The sequence below is a fragment of the Melopsittacus undulatus genome, chromosome 6, assembly GCF_012275295.1.
Source record: "Melopsittacus undulatus isolate bMelUnd1 chromosome 6, bMelUnd1.mat.Z, whole genome shotgun sequence".
In the NCBI taxonomy this organism is placed as follows: domain Eukaryota; kingdom Metazoa; phylum Chordata; class Aves; order Psittaciformes; family Psittaculidae; genus Melopsittacus; species Melopsittacus undulatus.
The window spans coordinates 4,619,617-4,641,384 of NC_047532.1; the positions used below are offsets into that span (position 1 = coordinate 4,619,617).

At 39.0% G+C, this 21,768-nt stretch overlaps 1 protein-coding gene across 1 annotated transcript in view; it reads left to right on the forward strand.

The window, feature by feature from the left end:
• The window catches only part of ATRX (ATRX chromatin remodeler), a 79,866-nt gene that overhangs the window by 37,138 nt on the left and 20,960 nt on the right, over positions 1 to 21,768 (forward strand). Inside the window, exons 12-25 of the mRNA XM_034064409.1 lie at positions 206 to 391; positions 2,065 to 2,158; positions 2,676 to 2,784; positions 3,422 to 3,601; positions 3,897 to 4,038; positions 5,146 to 5,255; positions 9,875 to 10,021; positions 10,229 to 10,406; positions 14,231 to 14,368; positions 15,289 to 15,464; positions 17,187 to 17,304; positions 20,790 to 20,920; positions 21,214 to 21,302; positions 21,439 to 21,611. Of these exons, the coding sequence (XP_033920300.1) occupies positions 206 to 391; positions 2,065 to 2,158; positions 2,676 to 2,784; positions 3,422 to 3,601; positions 3,897 to 4,038; positions 5,146 to 5,255; positions 9,875 to 10,021; positions 10,229 to 10,406; positions 14,231 to 14,368; positions 15,289 to 15,464; positions 17,187 to 17,304; positions 20,790 to 20,920; positions 21,214 to 21,302; positions 21,439 to 21,611 (1,971 nt within the window). The remainder of the gene's footprint in view (positions 1 to 205; positions 392 to 2,064; positions 2,159 to 2,675; positions 2,785 to 3,421; positions 3,602 to 3,896; positions 4,039 to 5,145; positions 5,256 to 9,874; positions 10,022 to 10,228; positions 10,407 to 14,230; positions 14,369 to 15,288; positions 15,465 to 17,186; positions 17,305 to 20,789; positions 20,921 to 21,213; positions 21,303 to 21,438; positions 21,612 to 21,768) is intronic.

Here is a 21,768-nt window from a genome sequence, read left to right on the forward strand (position 1 = left end):
AGATTTGACTAGCATATGTCACTGGAGCAGACATTCCCAGTGTAAAATGCTTAAAATCTGAGGAAACAACGATATGTTGTTGCCTGTGATTTCCTGGAAAAGCACAGAATTGAGCCTCAATTAATTCAGCTTTTAATTCTTGCCACATTTCTGTAAGAAAAAAAATGACCAGTGTGCATGTGTTACTGACTCTTATCTCTGACAGAAGAGAATGAAAAGGAAGATAATTCTGAATCAGATTCAGAGGAGGAAGAAGAAGAATCAAAGAAGCCTAGATACAGACACAGGCTGCTGAGGCACAAGCTGACAATGAGTGATGGAGAATCTGGTGAAGAAAAAAAGGCAAAACCAAAAGAGAAGAAAGAAGGGAAGCGCAGAAATAGAAGGAAGGGTACGTAACCCAAATGTGCTTTGTCACAAGTACTTGCTTCTATAAAATAAGTCCAAAGCATGTCCAAATGGAGATCTGGAATTCTGTAATTCCACAATGTGTGCATGAGCTTCCTGTGTATTAAATCTAGAATTCTCTTACCTGGGTTTAATAGCTTTATTTAAGGTGTTGAATACAAATGCAGCTGTCTCCACTTATTGTATCCTCTGAATTGGATTAACCTTGTTGAGTCTTAGAATATGAAACTTAAATAACAGAGGCCAGCCCAGTACATCCACTTTGTGAAAGTCAGTCTTGTCCCTTAACGTAAATTCTCCCTTTAAAGCAGACTGTTAGCAGGCCCTTGTGCTTCAGGAGTTTCTCCAGCCTAGCATTTAAATGTCACACGCTGTAGTTGAACACCAGATGGCACTGTGAAATGGTGCTTGGCTTGGAGATTTCCATCTTTGCATGCAGGAACAAAGAACGTGTCAGCCCCTTGCATTTAACCGTTTTGAGCAGGGGAGGGGAGAGATGTTAAAGATAAATGCTTATTACCAGTGGTCAATGTGGTTGATGTTGATGGTGTTTCATGGCATGTGGAAGTGAAGGTACATGGTACTTCCCTGTTCTTGGTGTTGTGTTACTGCCAGCCATCTTTTGTGATGTTCCATAGACTAAAAGATGTAGTGTGATTTTTTTTGCCAGTTTTCCTTCATGAAAACTCTCATTTTTATCTGAATGTATGTTCATGCTTTCCTTCCTTATGGAATTATAACTCTACCAACAACATTTCTTCCATGAATACTAATTGTAAATTACAGCAGCAAATAAGATGCAGTCAGATTAATTCTCAAGATTCTTAAGTTCACTGGTCTCAAGTAGAACAATATACTTATTTCAGCTTGATGGTTTTTATGCCTGCGTTATGAATGTTACATTTCCCCGTGTATATAAAACAATACTTGGTTTAAGCCTTGTTATTCATAAAACAGTTAAACTTTGCACTGCATTCAAGGTCAAAGAGAAACTATAAAGGTGCTAAGTGGCATACTGGTCTTAATTACTTATAAATGCCAGTGATAGCTCCTAAAGGTAGTTACGGAAGTATTACCTAATGCTGCTAGTTTAGATGTATTTTTAATTGTCTCCTGAGTCAGTTTTGAATTTGCATCACCTGAAGAAACTTCAGGCCATAAATATGGTGAAATAATTGCAGATGTTGTTAGTAAGTAAGGGTTGTTGCATGAATTTTAAAGTGTGATTATAAAATTGTATCTAAAACGTTCAAAACAACAGCTTCCACTTAACTAAAAATCCTATTTTGTTACCTGAAATTCTGTACTGTTCCCCATTGTGTTCTTTCCTTCTCACCCACTGCCTTTGAAATGTGTTACTTCCTAGTGTAATGCTTTCTGTCATTTGCTAGTAAACTATACATAGACATAAAGACCTCAAGTCTTTATGTTGGCATAATATGCTGTCCATCAGGGCTCAGGTAGCGCTTACATGTGAAGCTTTTCTACTCTACCCCGTATATTCCTGTTGCTTATTATGCTTACTGGGTCCCATGCTGTTTGAAGTGAACTTTTACAGTGCTTGTTGATTGTAAACAGTTTGTTGTGTAGTCAGAAGATACATCATGTTGCTAACTTTGCAGTAACATTCAACATGAAATCCCTTTATTTTTAAAGTGAGCAGCGATGATTCAAATGACTCTGAGTTTCATGAGTCTGCAGTTAGTGAAGAAGTCAGTGAGTCTGAAGATGACCAGCGTCCAAGAACAAGGTATAAATAAAAGATAGCTATGCTTATCCTGCTCTTTGACTTTTCGTTTTTGATGGTGTCATTTAGGCAGTGAGACAGAAAAAGTTAAAGACTTTGCATCAGTCTTTAAAACCTTTGATGATACTTGTCTATAATTTGGTATCTGCTGAGTAACTTTGCAGCAAATGTATTTTGAGTTCGTACCACACTTTGTGGTACGCAGTGATTTAGTGAGCCAGAACACACAAAAGATCAATAAAAATGAGCATCCTTATGCCAAATGTGTCAGTACCAGTTGAGGAATGGTGGGTAGCAGTAGAAACAGTTCTGAGATTCATCAGGGTTGTCTGGAATAGGCTGTTGCCCTGTGTGTCCAATGAGTTGAGGGGGAGGAGGGAATTTGAAAGTAAACACCTGATGCTATAAAAGGAGTATATATTCTATTATTTAGCAATAGAATTCATGTACTTTTTATCATTATTTTTCAGTGAGGCAGTGAGTTGTTATTACTAATAGTGCATTTTCCTTCTTTTTATAGATCTGCCAAGAAAGCTGAGGCAGAAGAAAACCAGCGCAGTTACAAACAGAAGAAGAAACGAAGGCGTATCAAGGTTCAAGAGGATTCTTCAAGTGAAAACAACAATAAGGTACTATATTGTGTTTTGAATTAATAGATGGAAAAAGGAGTTTCTGTCTCTTCTGGCTTGAGGACTTGGGTAGCTCCAACAGCTCTGTAGAAAGTACAGTAAAAAAATACTTTTCTCAAAGTCAATTCTGTGCTAAAACTTGTAAAATGGCTCCATTATGGAGAAAAAACATTGCATTTAGCTGAAGTCATTTCCTGTTTAGTTCTTGATAAAAATGCACAATATCTTTTAAATAAATGGCATTTTTAAACTAAATATAGAAGGTGACACAGATTAAGGTTTTCCTAGTATTAGGGTCTCTTTTCCAATGTGCGGAGTAGGTGATGGCTGATCCCGATCTAGCACCAGTAGAACAGAAAATCAGTTCTTTATTCGTCATTAGTTACTATCAAATTATAACAGTGCCTTCAGTACTCAGCTGGGCTTATGTTCCATATCTCAGAATACATTATAGCTGAGGTGGCACTTTTGTCATGCTGGCTAACCTGCTTTTTAAAGAAAAGAGTTATCTTTTTTCTTATGAGCTGAACCCCACCTGTGTGTGTAGAAGTTTTTGGGAGCTTGTCTGAAACGGAAAGATTTGATGGTCTGTGCTGTAATTTTCTTGCTAATACTTAGTTTGTTCAATTTGTAATAGAGTAATTCTGAGAATGAGGAAAATGATGATTCCAAATCTCCTGGAAAAGGCAGGAAGAAAATACGGAAAATTATTAAAGATGATAAGCTTAGAACAGAGACACAAAATGCACTTAAAGAAGAAGAAGAAAGAAGAAAACGTATAGCAGAAAGAGAACGGGAGAGAGAGAAACTGAGAGAGGTATGTCCTGTTTTCTTTGCAGAATGCTAGGAGGTTGAATGTTGATGTTTAAGATGATACATCTACTTCAATTTAATAAGTAATTTTAGAAGTACTTACATGTAGCCTTATAAGCCACAAGTTTTATTTGTATTTTGCTGCAGTTTAATATTGCTAAGTTTTAAGATGACTGATCTCTTTAGAAAGCTGCTTCAATTGCCTACTGTTTTCCTTTCCGTGGGGAAAAGCACTCTTCCAAATGCTGGGTGTTATTCATGCTTGAAGTATTCCTGTGATGAGCTGTTTCTGCTTTTAGGTGATAGAGATAGAAGATGCTTCGCCTCTGAAATGTCCCATTACAACTAAGCTGGTTTTAGATGAAGATGAAGAAACCAAAGAACCATTAGTGCAGGTTCACAGGAGTATAGTTACCAGACTGAAACCACACCAAGTAGATGGTAAGAAAATAAGAGTTTTAAATGTATTTGTTTTACCCCTCCACTGGTACACAATACACAACCTGAATTAGAATCATGAGAATAACTCCTTGGCAGGCAAATGTCACGTTTAATGCTTTCTTTTTGAACATCTGAACAAAGTATATGAGGCCAGTAATACATAGTTCTGTTTTACAAAGAACCTTAGAAATATAAAACTGAAAGGGTCCTTAGAATCATCTAGTTCTCAGTGCTGAGGCAGAATCAAATACGTGTTTCCCCATTCTAGTGAGGAATTAGTATATTCACTTTTAGTTTTCACTGAAGATTTCAAAACCTCACAGTGTTTTCCTGGTACCTGCCATGGCTGCAAGCCAACACGACTTCTTTCCATACTTGGTTTCTAGTGCAAAGGAAAAGCAGAACAGGCAATCAGAATTTTCTTTACAGCTTATGTTGTTGTTTTACATATTCCTCAAAGTTTGTAACCTTTCCATTTTAGTAAGAAACTTAAAGGGAGGTGCCTTGAACCAGATACAAGAGGATAAGTCGAAGCCTCAGCTTTGCCAAGTATAGCATAGTAGAATACAATGCCCAGCAAATCTATTGCAAAGAACAAAAAAATCACCCAGCAGACCCTCATGTTAATACATTTTGTTATGTAGCATGTATTTCCTTTCCTTTTTTTTCAGCTGTCACAGTTCTTACTTGATTTTTCCTCTTTAAGCATAGAACTTCACATCTGATGTGTCTGGGCAGAAGTTCTTGCAGTTCGTTTCAGATAATTTTGCTATTATACCAAGGTCATTTTGGTTTTTTCACTAAATCTGTTCCACTTTTCGGTCTGTCTTCCTCTTTTCTCCCTGTCCCCAAAATCAGAGTCATCTGCAGTCTGCACTGTAACAGCTTCTCACCCAGTTGCCACATCTTCAGTGAAAACTGTGACTGTACTGAAGTTCAGGACAAAGATCCCCACACATACAAATCACTGGACAGAAACTCATAATTATCCTGAGCACTGCTTTTCTAAGAGCTACCATGATGTTAGAGTGCTCACATCTGTCTTTTACCAGGTGAATTTTAATAATCTGGGTATTTCATGAGAAAATCTTCAATCACTTTCTTCAGGTGTTCAGTTCATGTGGGATTGCTGTTGTGAATCTGTGAAAAAAACCAAGACATCTCCTGGTTCTGGATGCATTCTTGCTCACTGTATGGGTCTGGGGAAGACGTTACAGGTAAGAAACAGAAGTCTTGTTCTCTGGTCTTTAGCTTGCTCTCAAAAGCTGGTCCAGGAAAAGCCAATTTTAATGACTTTCTGAACACAGTAAACCTGACTGCTGCCTAGGCAGGGACTTGAGGAGGAGGGTTGCTGGGGGAAAGCATTTTGTAAAGAGGCCTTGAGGAAGAAGTTGTGTTTTGTAGCATACACCTTGTGAGAGTTCTCATACACACTTGTACCAAGATATCAAAAACTGAATTAGCTAATCATGATATTTATGTGAAAAGGTCATATTTAATTGTAAGTGGTGCAACTCAGAACAAGAAGATAAAGCTAATAGGGAGCAGGCTTTGGGAGCCTGTGTTTCAAAGGCTGTTTCATAATCTTAAGCAGGCTGTGGTTTTTACTGTTTTCATCATTCCTATGTTGTTCCTTAAACTGATTATTTTCCACAGTGGCCTTTCAGTTAATTTCTTACATTGATACAATAGAGGTTTATCAGAGGTTGCTTGTTTTGTTTGGGTTCTTCACGCCAGACTTTTGGTGTCTAAAGTCAGATGCTTTCTGTTTTAATATAAATGTGTTTCTACAGTTTGGTCTTTTTAGGAGGCATTTGTTTTCTATTTCAGTAATAGTCCACATGCACATTCATATTTTTGGGTCACTGTGCATCACTAACAGTTGAGACCAGAAGCTCTCATTGCCTTGTCAGGTAACTATAGCCCATACTTTCAATCCCTTTTCACTTCTTTGGCTTTACAGTTCTTTCCTTCCCAAGATGTTAAGGTTCAAACCTCCATTGTCACTCCAGCACATGTTCCTTCTCCTTTACACTGCTGAAGATGGCTTTGTAAAAATCTTTAAAGCAGAATATTGTAGCATTTCTTAAAAGTAGATTTCCATACTTTGTGGTTTGATACAAGTGGCTCTTCTGCCATGTTAAAGGTGCTCAGTGAACAACTTTCCTTTTCTGTCAGTCTTTAAAATCTGAAGCTTATCCCCATCTTAAAATGTTTCTTCTGAAACTGATCATCCAAGCAGTTGTTGTAAAACCCATGGCTTTTTTGTTTGGCCTCTTCTAATCATTGCAGGCCCCAGGACAATTTTATACCCTTGACCTTCAAAACTGATTAAAGATCAGTACCAGTTCTCTTCAGTTCCCTGCATCTCAGTATGCATGCTGCTGCCTTCTCAGGATAGTCAGGAGTCTTGAATTCCTTTTGTTGCTTGCTCGCAAGTATCTATCTGTCTTCGTATGGTTTTGTACTTAGCCAGATGTAGCTTCCCCATGAATACTGTGAGCAAAGAACTGGGGTGAGTTGCCCAGCATCTTGCTGATCTGCTTCCGGTCTGTTCCCAAGAATTCTTTATCAGAAGTCATTTGACAGAAGAACCTTTCCCTCTGATTCTGGGAAGGAGAAAGGGAAATGTTTGAGAACTCTGAAGAAGAAAGGAGGAAGGTAACAGCCTTATCTGTGCTTGCAAAGGCCCTCAGAAAAGCAGAGCCACTCTCATCTTCCCTGTTGTTGGCCTTCATGGAGGCTGTTTCCTCATTTCTGGAGGAGGGAGATACTCTTGTATCTTTATCAGGACAAGTAGCTAGTGAAACTAATTACTGGGAACCCTTCTGGTCTCTGGCTTGAGCTGAATCATTAGAAATCTAACCTGCAGCTTCTGCAGACACTAGAATTGATTAGGACTGATTTCAACTAGGGATCAGTCAGGACCTTCCTGCTCCAGGGAAGGTTCTTAGCTGTGAAGTCACTTGACAAGAGATCTGTCTAGTGCTCTGGTGAGTTTGTGACTGGCAAAGTCTAGATCACATTAGCAGCCAACACTTGCACAGCACTTCATTCTAAATTCTTTCTTCACATGCTCCAGATATGGATGCACTTTACTGATTCCCTGGAGTGCAGTCTCTTCAGCATGGTAATGATGGTTCTCAAAGAGGTTATTTTCTTCCTACAGTGAGGATGGGATCCTCAAAAACGTCTGTGAGGAAATGCCATTTCACCATCCTCTTCCATCTTGGTCAGTTGTGGTAGAAGCTTCCCCACTGGTTTGGGAAGCCCTATCACCTGATGTGACGGCCCAGGAGCTGTTCATTCATAGAGAGGTCAGTATATCAATGCACTAGAATTCCAAGCTGTATGAAAGATGCCTCAACACTTTTGTACCATAGCTAGATTCATAGTGTGCAAGTGACAGCAGCCAATTTCATAACCTTGTTAGCCACTTGGCAAACAAAATGCTGTAAGTTGCTGTTGCCAAGCAGTCGGTCATTGACATGTCTGTGTTTGGAATGAGGCATCTCAGTAGTTTTTATTCTCTGGTAGTGCTCACATTTGCCTTCCTAGCTGGTGTTTGGTGTGATCAGCACATCTGGATGCTGCTAGATAGCAAACTTGACTTGAAATCTGTCATTATTAGAGACTTGAAATGTGCTTCAAGAGAAACTCTTCAGAGGCAATCTAGCAGGAGGTATCTGTTACGCTTTGCTAGCATTAGCTATGCCTTACTGGGTCAGATGGCTTCCTTATATTCTTGTGTCTTCCCTCTAAACCATTGCTGCCTGGATTCTTCAAAACGTGAAGTTGTTGCCTAATCCTGTTCTTCTCAAATCTAATTGAGTCAGATTTCATTTAGGACTGTCTGATCCTGAGTCTTCTTTTGTGACCTGTGAATTGCAGGATATGGTCATGGAGCACTTAGGCTGGCATAGTGTCTTCAGATTCTTTCGATCCTCAGATTCCTCTGCAAAGATGAGCTCAAGGGATCAAGAGAAGCTTGGGGTTTGTGGTTTTGGGTCCTGAGGTTTTCTGGTTTTGGGGATTTTTGTGGGTTGCAGGGTTTTTTGAGTAGCACAGAGCTGTGGATGGTCAGAGGGACTGTGGTCGCTCATTCTATGTACTGTATAGGTAAAACCAACTGTGTTCTTGGTTGGTGGTGGTGCATAGCATGTGGACAGTATGTTTTTAAGAACTCCAGCTGCAGTATGTGTAACTTTGCATTGCTCATGGAAGCTGGGGTGACAGACACAGTATTTTGACAATCTACAATCCTGTAGAAGAGGAGTTTTGTACACTGAGAATCACCTTTGAAGGGTGCATTTTTACATGCATAAATTCTAGCTCAACTGTTATGGTTCTTCGGGAGTTATTTACACCTTTTGCTGGAGTGCAGTGTTTTGCTTTACTGTAGCAGTGCAGTCGTTAACTTTGTACACGCTTACACTTTATACAATATATATATGTTTGATGAAATATTCCACAGCAGAAGGTATTTTTGTGTGTCATCTGGATGTGTGGATGACATTTGTTTTGGCTGTAACTTCTTGATAACAGAAGACACCCACAGTTACAAATATGTATGTTGTATGCATAACAATACTAAAAATGTGCATATCTTTATGGCCAGTGTTTGTAGCTTAGGTAGTTGTTTCTTTCTTTATGTGGTCGTTTCCCAGTCTTTCTACTGTACTCTGCAGTGCCATTTGGTGTCTAGCATGTATTAAATCAGTAACAAGTTTTAGCAGACTGTACATTGCAGAGAAGAATTTCAGTAAAGGATCAGGGAAGTATAGAGTGATTAGGGTCCTCCTGGCTTTCCAGGACATAGGACTTCTGTGGTTAGTGTTCATGGGTAGTTTTTTCGTCTGAACACAAGATGCTTTTGTCTTGATTGCAAAACCACTAGGAATTCCTTTTCTATTGCAGCATCTAAAAGCAGTTTGTTTCCCACTGTTCCAAGCAGTCATGCAGTTTGAAATTACTTTGAACAGTGTATTAAATCGGAGTTGCCAAATACCAAGATCTGAACCAGAAACAACTTCCTGGGTGTTGTATAGTCACATGAATTAGAGTTCAGTCTTCACCATTGAAAGGCTGATACGAGAGCTGGAGCTGCCATGGGATCTGGGATCACTGATTCTTCTGCTCCTGGGATTTTAGAGGTCACCTCTTCTCCTGTCTTCATGTGCTGCTGCTCAAAACCAGGCAGCCCAGGAGAATCACTGAGTGACATCCAAGGATTTAAGGCTTTTTTTCCCAGCCCTCGAGGAGGTGTCACCATCTGCAGCAAGCAGCCAGTCTGGCTACAGTGTGAATACTTGGAAAGCATTTTGGTAACCTGCTGCAGAGCAATTCTGAGAGAATTTGCCAAGAAGCTGAAAGCATTTGGAAAACACTGATTTAAGACTTGAAGTTCACTTTCAGGAAACTTGATACATTTATGAAGTCCAAAGAGGTGAACTTATTTCATGTTTGGGGCGAGTACTGGGGGAAAGCATCAAAATTACCTCATACAAAAAGTGAGTTTATGAAAATGATTGGTGAAATGTAGAAGGAGCATTCCTTATTTCTGAAATCATTCAGCCATCTGATGCAATTCCAAACCCTGCATATCTTAGGGTGTGAAGCACATATGCAGCCATGTAACACCGGGTAATAAATGTATGACTTCAAAATACTCATGTATTAAATTTTAAGGAGGGGGTTGTTTAACAAACAGAAAGGAATGTTTCAACAAGAGTGTTGTTGGTAAGGTCTAGATGTGAATATATACTTGCAGGTTTCTTTTCTAGTGTTTAATACTCAGTGTTTTAATGGACATTTTGCCTGTTTTTTCCTCTTGCAGGTAGTGAGTTTTCTTCACACAGTCTTGCTGTGTGACAAGCTGGATTTTCGGACAGCTCTTGTAGTGTGTCCACTGAACACTGCCTTGAACTGGTTGAATGAGTTTGAAAAATGGCAAGAAGATTTAGAAGATGATGAAAAACTAGAGGTATGAGGCTTTAAAAGACTTCTGAGAAATGAAACAAGTAAATGGTTTACATAATTGGGAAACTCCACCACTCAAAATACGGGCTAAGGAATGCACTTAAAGTATGTGAAAGTTCTACTTGCATTAAAAAGCCTCAGGTATTTGAAAGTTCCACCAGTACTTTGGCATTTTAAGAGAAATTCAAGCGTGTTTTCCCCCCTTTGAAAGGTCTGTGAACTGGCAACTGTGAAACGCCCTCAAGAGAGAAGCTACATGCTCCAGCGTTGGCAGGATGACGGAGGTGTGATGATAATAGGCTACGAGATGTATCGGAATCTTGCACAAGGCAGGAATGTGAAGAGTAGGAAACTTAAAGAAATATTTAATAAAGCTTTAGTTGATCCAGGTAAGTGGAAATAAATAAAAGTATGCATTACGTATAATGTGCTTCCTGGTTTATATGTATGAGCTAAGTGATCTTGCAAATAGAAATCTTGTGGGCAAATCACTTTGAACAAGAACATTAAGATTCATCAGACTTCCTTTGTTGTTTTTTTGCTGAATTACAGAAATGGTTTTTCAGAAGCTACCCCATCTGCTTTTGTAAACAGACTTCTGTAACAGTCTTTTCTACCAAATCATATGTAGAAATGACCACAGGAATATGTACTTGAAACTTTGCCTAATAGGTATCCATTTTGCTAGCATTGTTTTCTTTGCATGCTAATTTGAAGTGACTCTGTTGGGAAACTAAGGTGATTTTAACCTGCTCATTAGTTACAGCCACAAATTGTTTCATCCTTGGTAGGACTCTACCATTAAGGGAGCAACTACAGGTGAAAGATAGCTGAGAGTATGCCTTGGAAGAGTGAACAAATAGGTGTTAATGAAGTGCTAATGGCCTGATTGCAGATAAAAGAGTTTAATTGATTTTTCCAGTCTTAAGTTTTAATCAAGTTCAGAAGATGCAGCACACGGAGCCTTGTAGGTTTTGAGTAATTTCATATGAATGTGGAAAACCTGTCATTCTCTTCATGGACTGGTTGGTTAGTAGGATGGAATTGGACCTTTAGGAAAACTAACCTTGAAATAACTCCATACTTATTTTCATACTTCAAATCTTTTTCTGTTTTAACTAATTACAAAAAGTCAGAGGTATTCATCTGTTGCTATCCATTACTTTTTGGAGACATTCAGATTTGCTAAACTGAGGAGAAGTATCTTGCAATGACTGTTACTTGTTTCTTGCTATCTTCAGCAGTCAGCACTGGCAATATAACAAGCAGGCTGCCAGGAAAAGAGTTATGAAGCTTATGTGCTGGCTTACTGCTGTGACTGTAAATAGGAAAACCTTTGCCTCTGGGAGCATTTTTAATTTAAAAAGCTGCAAATTTGGTACTTGAGCGATAATTTAATGATATGTGTCTGTTGAAAATGAGTACTGCTAAGGTAGGCATATTCTGTAGTAGAAGCATGTCTTGAAGAGGGGACCAGAGAGGGAAGGTTTAGCCAAAGTTTATGGGTGGAGAACTGATTTCATTAATTAAATAGCTCTGCTATGTGAAATAATAGCAGGATTATATATGCATAGAGAGCAACAAATGGTTTCCCATAATGCTCCATGCCACTGTGAAATGCTGTTTGGTTTATTGATAGCTGTTGTGCTTTGCTTGCAGCATTTCAATAACTTTGTATTTTCTTACTTGTTGCCACTAATAAAAATTCCATCACTGTTTAACTTGGAAACTGCTCTTTAATTGGCAGTTGTATAAAGGAGACGTAAGTTCTTGTAGACCTCAGAGGAAAAGAGCTGTGTATATCTATATATCACTGAGTATGTTTTATGTACATAAATATATTAACTTGTGCAAGTACAGCAAGAAGGATAAGCAGATGAAGACTATGATCTCTGGGGAAAGATTGAGGGAGTAAGGCTTTTTAGCCTAGAAAGAGACAACTCAGCTAACAGTTTCCACCATGGAAGAGATGGTTTTAGAAAGGACTGTTATCAGCTGGTTTTCACATTAGCTGGGGAAAGGAAAGGTCAGAATTTATTCTGATGTGCATTAAGTTAGGTATTGTGTCAGTGTTTTAGATAAAGACAGGTCATGGAGTTTCATACATCTGTCAGGGAGGACATGTCCCTGTCTCATACCTCTTACCTCAGATGAAGAAAATGGACTAAGTGATGCCTTGAGGGCCCTTTAAGTTTTACATTCTTCTATGATATTTGGAGAAACGTTCTGTCCATAATGAATTGCATTCATGTTTTCTAAGAACAAGGGAAAACCCCACAAATTCATGAAAATCCCTGTCATTGAATTATAGCCAAGATGTTAGTTGAAGATATCAGTGCTCCATGCCTGCCAAACAAACCACAATAACGTTACTAAGGTAGTGTTTTCATACTTTTACTCTCATTCACATACTCTAAACAGAAGGGTTTGAGGTGGGTTTTTTGTTTCTCCTTTTGGTCTTTGGTTTTCTTTTTTTCATGTTAATGAATCACAATCTTGACTGAAACTGGTTTCTGGGGTATTTGCACAATTCTGATTGCTATCTACCATTTAGACGTCATTATGCTTGTTCTCTATGATTCTGATTGCAAACATAATGTACTAGACCAAGTCAGTTTCTGAGAATGGTACATTAATGTGCAGGCTGTCACATCTGGTGGGGAGATACTGCAAATCCTTGCAAATGCTTTGGTTCTCGAAGCTGGCTCCCAACCATCTCAGTAGTACTGCACACTGGCATGGACAGCTTCAGTGCAAGGTCCTTTCTCTTCAGGAAATACTAGGCTGAGGACTAGAGGAAGGATCTGTCACTGTGAAGAGGTGTTTGTTGGAAATTAAAGGAAGGCTTTGTGTGGAGCTACTCTGTTTTGCATGAAGTCAAAACTGGGGAAGATACAGAAGTTGTGGAATCATATGGGGAAATGTTTCTGTAGTGGGTGTGAAAATCCAGAAATAAGTAGGCTTGGACAAGTCTGTGTTTGGAGTTAATGTGTGGATTTCCATAGTTGGCTTCTAGACTTGGTTAAAATTGGTTAAAAGTATTTTTCTGCTTGGAAAAGATTATTTTCTTGATGCCTTTTCTGTTAGCATTTTTGATTCTTATCACTTCTTGACACTTAAAATGGCCCTGGCATTAAATCCTGCGGGTGTTCAAAGCTCTAATTGATTCTCAGTTGTTGATCACTGCCCTAGAAAAACTGTTCTTAGGTTATAAAAGATGAGCTTGTCCATGCTGATAAATATTCCTTTGCTGTCTCAATTACCAACCTGTTTAGAGCCGAATAGATAAACCCAGCTTATGGCTTTGTCTCGCATGTTTCAAAGGTGCATAAACTTGACTTTCTGGTTGATACTACTGGAATTCAGGTCAGGTTTGGAGCGGGTAAAACATTCTTTCTAAGTTACTAGCTGGATCCTAGAACATATTTTACTTCTCCTTTCAAGGAAAGAGCTTCCAGAAATGGCCCCAAATCTGAAAGCCGTTAGCATGTGTAAATCTGGGCTGCCAAGTTCAGCATTATTTGTCTTAAACCTCAAATTATAACAGCTAATAATTCTGTTAGAGTTGCTTTGCATACTGGTGGAAATGTCTTGTGGTGTGGCTTTGACATTCCTTGTGCAGCTCACCTAAAGAGGCAGTCTGGAATCCTTGGGTTGATCTTCTGGAAGAAAGCTGAGGACATTTCTATGGTGACTTTCAGCTCCAAGGTGGCAATTCTCTTGTCTTTAATTAAAATCAGATTTGATTGTGTCTTACCTTAGACAAGGCTGTTGATTGCGCTGGTCACCACTGTTGATACTCATGTTGCCTTAATGAAAACTTAGTGGTTACCCAGTTCTTGGTTTACTTCAGGCTTGGCCAGGTACCAGTAGATGGCAGCCTAAGGTGGAGTTAAGGAAGAGTTTCATGGCGATTTGATGGTGAATGGAGATGGAGCCATGCACATGCTAGCTACAGGATAGAAACTGCAAAGCTGTATTTAAGCCTTCCCATGAAGCCTTTACAAACAACACCCTGTAGTTCACCAGAAAGACTACTCTGAATGCTTGTGCAAAGGCTGAGAACCTTAACTGCGCTTAAAAAACCATCACAAAACACACACAAAGTTAAAAATGAGCAATAACATTGGTAGAACAAATGTTAGATTCTTTAGGCTGCCACTTTCTCTGTGGTTATAAAAGATTGGAGAGATATAATCTTATTTCTTTCTAGGCCCCGACTTTGTTGTTTGTGATGAAGGACACATACTGAAAAACGAAGCATCTGCTGTTTCCAAGGCAATGAATTCTATTCGATCCAGGAGAAGAATAATTCTTACAGGAACACCACTGCAAAATAATCTTATAGAATGTGAGTATCTGTCTGATGTTTATTTCCTTGGATATACTTTTGCCTTCAGCAACACCTACAGAGATTTAGTTTGATGAGAAGAAAATAATTCGATACAATGAAGCTGTTTGCTAGGTTTCTGTGTCTAAAAACAACAGCCTAACGGTCTGGTTTTGCATTTTAAATCATTGTGTCGAGGTGTGGCTCCATCATGGTTTAAGCCAAATGAAAATGAAGCTTTTGGGAATCTGGCCTTTCCTTCATCCTTTCCCTTGGCATGGCCTTACATACATTGGCTCCACAGGGAGCCTGTATGAGGAGTATCAGAAAATTAGCAACTCAGAAGTGAATAGCTTTCTGACAGTTTGGTTTTCTGATCTGGTGAACCAAAGGATCAGATGAGGCTCAGCATGTCAGAAGGGGAAGTGAGAATGTTCAGAGGGAAAATGGGTGGACCAAGTCTTGCAACAGCATCAGTTTAAATTGTTTTAACCCATTGTAGAGCAGTTTAGTGAGCTTAGAGAACACTGATTTATGTTACTGTTTTGGGAGTTTCATTCTAAACTAGCCTGTAACATTTGCTCCCATTTGTTAATATGCTGGAGTGTTTTTTCCTATTGATTAGTATGCTGTTGAATCTACTTAAAAGTCTTTGCAAATACAGTTTTCTTATATGATTGCTTTGGTGCACAGAAGCTTTCCAACTGTGTGTAACAAACACAGTGAGGTAGTTTTAAATCTGACATTAAATTAGATGTTGCCACTGTGCCTAGAGATTGTGTCAGTTCAGGATGTCCTTTCTGTAAATACTAGGGTTATTAGGGTTTATTCTCAATCGAAAGTCCATAGTTGTAGATGCAACACATTCATTACCAGATAGAATTAATCCCAGTGCTGTACTTTCCATTTTGAACACCTCAGTTCTGACCTTTCTGTCCTAGATCACTGCATGGTGAACTTTATTAAGGAGAATTTGCTTGGTTCAATTAAGGAATTCCGAAATCGATTTATAAACCCAATCCAGAATGGTCAGTGCGCAGATTCTACTCTGGTAGATGTCAGAGTAATGAAGAAGCGTGCACATATTCTCTATGAGATGTTAGCTGGATGTGTTCAGGTAAGAACAGTTTCACTGTAACTAATTACTTGAATTAGCTGCAGGGAGTGGGAGGGATTATTTAATCTTGTTCTGATAAAAGCACTTAGAAAAATGTCATAGCTGTTATCCAAATGTCAGTGTTTCCTAAGCATCACATGCATGTACATTAGAGAATACAGCTGTTAAGAGACTAGAAGATTATATGGTAGAGTGGGATGTCAGTTACTTTGAAATGTTCTGTTTTAATTGCATTCATACATTTGAAGAATACAATTCAACCGCCTTAAGAACTGCACAGAAAGTTGGTGATCCACAGTTTGTCACTTGGTTCTGAACTCCTTGTGACAATCAGAACAAGGGGGAAGAGTAGAGCAGGAAGATGGATAAGGTCCAAAAGGGTCCTTAAAGACCTTAAATGAAGAAATCCAAAACGGCTTAGAATTTCAGAATGAGGGCTCTTCAGTTAACCTGCTATGGGACTGCACCTTCTGTGCTGTCAGCATGATGTTACTGCCCATCTGCTTTATAAATCCAGTCACCAGAAGCCTGGTTGAAGGTGTGACACTGTAGGCAATAAGTGCCTCTTCTGCCTGTGCAGTAGTTGGCAGTTGATGAAACAGTCCAAGAGGGTGATGTTAAGGCTGGTAGAGGACCTCCTATCATAAAATTCTGACCTTGGAAATATGAATAGTAGTGAGAGGACAGTGTGCACAATTCCACACATTGATACAGCAGTACAGGAACACAGACTGAAAGAACAGGAGAAATGTAAATAGCAAGTAAGTCTTAGATGTCTTCAGATGCTGGGCTCCCACGTTTGTGCAGCATTGGAAGGGGCCCAGAGAGGTTTTCTCACATTGAGCTGCACAGAGCAGATCCTGTCCCTGGAGAGCAGCCCTCCCTTTTGGTCATTTGAGAATTATGTAATTTTTTCCTTAGAAGAAAACAACTGTGTTCCTAAAGGATGCTCTCTTGAATGCTTCTTGCTGCACTTGCAGATAACAGCAAGGCCATACAGGTGGTGTAATCACTGGTACCAAGTGGGAGCTGCCTGCACGCTCCTGTGTTGCAGTGTGTTGGCTGAGGTTATTCTGCAGGCAGCCAGGGAGTTGTGCAGGACAGCACAGGCAGGTTAGCTCTGATGGAGGTCACTTGAGTCAGAAATACCAATGGTGTCTCAGTCAGGATCAGTAATACACTGCTCACTATTTGGATGAAGGGGTGGGTGGAGAGAAGTAGACCACCATAAAACTCCAAAAACTGAGACTAAAAGTAAATTGTGCATTGCCCCAAGCAAGTATTCAGAAGAAATTCTGTATGCTAAACCAGAAAATGGTTAACCTGAGTGTGAGTTCATCTGTGATACAAACATTGATATTTGCTGCTTGACTTACCCACGCTTTCAGAAGCAAAGGTTCCAGTACTTTTAAAACCCCACAGAAGTAGTTACCAGAGCAGCTACTGAAGTTGCAGTCAACTCTACAAGGACTTGAAACTGAGACATGGGGTCATCAGGTCATTTACTTTTAACCAGACAACTGCATTTACTAGGTAGGATGGGCTTCTGCAGACAGTGCCTGGAATTGAATTGTATTTAGTGGGCTACTTATTTCCCTTTGTGGTTGAAAAGCATCTGAATCATTGTAACCTGTGCATGGTGCTTTGTCGTTTAAGAGTTCTTAAGCTCTCCTTAGATGTTTTCATGTTTATGTGACTAAAGGACTGTTTGTAAAATTACAGAGGAAAGATTACACAGCATTAACAAAGTTCCTCCCACCGAAATATGAGTATGTGCTAGAAGTTCGGATGACACCTATTCAGTGCAAACTCTACCAATACTATTTGGATCATTTGACAGGTATGTGCCTACAATTCCCTCAGGTAACAAGATCCATGGTCATTTAGTAAAGGGCTTTTTGCCATAGTTGGTAGGTTGGGTTATTTTGTATGTTATTTGCTCTATAGATGTATTTTTCTGCTTCCTGTGAGATTCACCTTAGCTCGGAGACTTGAATTGTAGCAAAACCTTTGTTTGCAGATGAAAACATATTTTGAAGGAATTATAAGGAATATTTGCATCTCTTAACAGTAGCCCACCTCCATGTTTTGGTTCATCTCTTCTAAACATAAAATGTATTTGATTTTATGTCATACTCTTCCAAGAAACAAGATGTTGACTGTTAAGACTGGAAGGAGAGAATGCAAAATTGAGATGCACTGGTGTAAGCCACTGCCAAGCCTTGCAGTTTGCTTTAGTCATCATGCTAGCTGAAGCTGTGATTTGTTAAATACTGGCTCTTTTGTGGACCTCTCTCTTCTTTTGTTCTCAAACCCCACAAGTCTGGTTTCCACAATGTCCATGCTTTTCATCAGCTCTCAGTGGTGTCTTGACTGGTCTGCACTGGGGGATTTGCATCTTCCCAATACATTGTAAATTTGTTTAATCGAAAAGGTGTGTAAGGAGAAAACCCATAACTCCAAAACATGTTACTGTGGGCTGGTGTGCTGCTCACCTGTATATTGATAAGCCACTGCAGCTCATAACTTCAGTATGTCAAAGTATAGCAATATCAGCACTTCTAAATGATACACATGTATGTACCACATAGACTATTAAAATGTAAATCTCAAGGTTTTCTGTACTACTGTGCTTCATGCAGCCAGATTCCTCAGCAGCAGCAGCAGTTTTTGGGTTCTGGAGCAATTCAGATTGCTTTAAATACCATTTATAATAATTAACTTAATGATGTGGGAATGAATTCCATAGTCAAGAATGTTTAAGGCACTGCTGGTAGGATTTTGTCTAAAGCTTGAAGCGTGTATTCACTTTTTGCAGTGATTTACTATGTAGTCTGTTGTGCCAGTTTATTGTATTTTTCTTGTACTTGCTGAACCACCTGTCTGAAAACGCCTGTTTAGTGCTGAAGGATTTTGGGGATATAATGTGTTCTGGTTACTCTTCCAAGTTTAATTACAAGCAAGATGAATTGTATCTCAAATTAAGCTATGATTTATAGCAATATGAAATTCACTATGTTCTCTTAATGACTTCAGTTTCTGGATAATGCAGTTTGTGAACTCCTACATAAACTGCCACTTAGACTTCATTTCCACACTTCCGTTGTCGATAGTGTCTCTTGGGTTAAGTTATAGAAGTAAAGAGTTTTGAAGGACAAGGGAAGAACGCTGTTAATAATTGGATGCCTAAATGCCAGCTGCCCCCTTTGCCTTTGTACTCTAAAGGAGTAAAAACTTTGTGTTCTACTGAAGCAAATACAGAATAACCAAACCAAACAATCTAGTAGCTTAAAAATGATAAGCATTAGCTATTTGCTTATTATCTTAAATGATTTAGGTTAAATCTTTGTAGGTCTTTATAGGAACTTTTTAATCACAGCAGTGCAGTAGTTCAGTAGGTTGTCTTAGGCCTATCTCCAGTACAGAGCAGGGCTGGTTTTGTAGTCTCAGGCTGTCACAGCACTGGCTTTGTTGATGTGCCATGCCTTCAGATGGCAATATAAACCTTTTACAGATCATTGATCATTGTAAGAGCTTGTGCTGTGTGTTTACAACTGGTTTTACAGAAGTCTTTACATACAATGGCTTTCAGCACTTCCTTTCTTAATAAAGCAGGCAGCAGGTAGGAGGTAGGAGCCCTTAGTTCAGTGTCTATTAAAGTTACAGGCAAGGTTTGCTTTGGCAAAAAGCCTGTTGCAGTGAGCTTCAAATTTGCTATGTCAGAGCTATTAATTTCTTAACCATTGTATGTAACTAACTCTAAGAAAATGCACTGCCTAGCAGGTAGTTTTAATTAATCTGCCTAGATTTAGGGCTCAAATTCAGGTTTAACTAAGTTTGCATTTGTCCGAAGGCAGTGTACTGTTTCATGACTTACCAGCCCTTTGTGGCCTTCTTCTACTCCCTAGAGGAGAAAGCGTTACCTGCTTTCTCTGTCTTCATCTTGGGTTAGTGTCCTGCCAGTTTGGTCAGCTCAGTGCCAGAAACAATATGAGAAAGAAGAGGGGAAACAAGAGAAAGGAAAGACAAACGGCTTCTTTAGGGGGCAAAAAGCTGTCTAAGCTCCCCATGGCTCAAGTCTTCAGAGCAAATCTGTGTTAGTTGCTGATGTCCACATTAATTCTTTGTATTACTCTTCAAAAGAAGATTTCCATTAAGTAAGAAAAGGAGTCTCACTGCTGAAGATACAGAAGGGGATTTGCTGTTTCTTGTGGGGAAACGTTTAAAATTACTTTTTTTTCTGTGCACTGTAACAGACATAAGCTAAAATACACATTTTTGAATGAGATTTTACCAAGTTTTTCCTTTCTTGAATGAAAATGATGCATGTTTTCTTTCATGTCTGTAATATAGAAAATTAAAAAGTCTGTAGGACTTGTTAAGTTGAAATGTGTTGACAGTAGGGTTCTCTGTGATGTTAGCTCAGGTTTAGGGAAGTTCAGTCTAACTGTTTCTGTTGCCCTTACAATTCCATTTCCTCAAGTCCTAGGAGAGCACAAACAGGAAGATAGTTGAAGCTGCTGTATGATTAAAGCATAGCAAGAACTTGCTTTGTTAAAATACCTATAATCTGTCAACATTTACTGGATGCAGAGAGTAAGCTTTGTGACTATTTTGCTGTAGACATTTGATGATTATGATGCAATAAATACTATTTTCTTGCAGGTATACATGCCATAAATTCATAGGATCATAGAATCATAGAATAGTTAGGGTTGGAAAGGACCTTATGAAAACAAATCTGTTCCAAGAACCTAAGGTTAATGTGCTGCTTAATGAGAAATGGAGACTACAAAACAGAAATGTAACTCTCTGAACATTGTACTACTTTGCACTAATATGTGCCTAGACAATGGAAAAATAGGCTGGGCTTTTTTTAGATGCTTTATTGCAACAGAATACTGCAGCATTACAGCCATAAAATAAAGGTGGCTGGAAATAGTAAGCCAAGTTCATTGAAACCTAAATGCAAATTGTCTTTTGTGCTTTCTACCTTGGGCTGCATTTGTAAAACCTAAATAGACACAACTGTCATTTTAAGAGGATTTGGATTCATTCCTGTGCTGGGGAGAAATGTGCTTTTATGTAAAAATGTAATCATGTTTCTCATTATCAAGAAAAAGGGGAAAATCTAATTTTGACAACTTTAACTAGGAAAAAAATGCCTGTGACTCAGTAATTTGACCTCTTTTACAAGAGATGTTACAATATGATGTGCATCTGGAAAGAACACGCAGTACCGCGCTAACGGGTTGTTCAAAGTGGGAATAGTATGTGGCAAACTGGCTTTAAGGTTTCATTCTAAAACCTGAACTTTATTGTCAGGTGTAGGTGGTGGCAATGAAGGTGGAAGAGGCAAGGCTGGAGCTAAACTCTTCCAGGATTTCCAGATGTTGAGCAGAATCTGGACTCACCCTTGGTGTTTGCAGCTGGACTATATTAGCAAAGAAAATAAGGTAAATTAGATATATCAAAATACGCTCTATTGAGAACTTTCCAAATAAGCTTTGCCAAATGCTAGGTAAAGTTTCATCAAATTAATGGAAATCTTTGTTGCTGTGGGGTAATTTTGCTGCTGGTTTTGTCATATTTTTGTGTCTGGGATGTTGTCATTCTTGAAACATTTTGCAAGGCCAACTCTTTGTAGCAGTTACCATTGTTTAAATGAAGAATGAGCAGATGGCTAAAGGTTTAAGGAAAGCTTCTGGACGAGCAGACTTAGTAACATTTCTGTTTTTTCTCTTTTGAGGGCTATTTTGATGAAGACAGTATGGATGACTTCATCGCTTCAGATTCCGATGAAACTTCAATGAGCTTAAGTTCTGATGATTATGCCAAGTAATGGAGTTTTTATTCATTTGTTGAATTTATTTCCCTAATAGAACTTCAGTGATTTCTATAAACGTTTAATTTTATCTGTCTGTTAGAACATGTTTTCCAGCATGCTAATGGTGCACACTGTTAACCTTTCTAGGAAAAAAAAATCCAAGGGGAAAAAGCCAAAGAAAGAGTCTAGCTCAAGCGGAAGCGGCAGCGATAATGATGTTGAAGTCATTAAAGTGTGGAATTCAAGATCTCGTGGAGGTGGAGAAGGAAATGCAGAAGAAGTTGGAAACAACCCTGCATCTGTTATAAAATCAGAGGAAGGTGAGTGTAATGTAAAATTGAATCAAGCACGAGGCAGCCTCATTTTGCAAAGGCCATTTGAGAGGGCTCTCTGGAATTCTGCTTCATTGCAAAATGGCAAATTCCTTAATTCCACAAACTGCTTCTCTCCGTACAGCGCCCACTACTGCTGTATGCT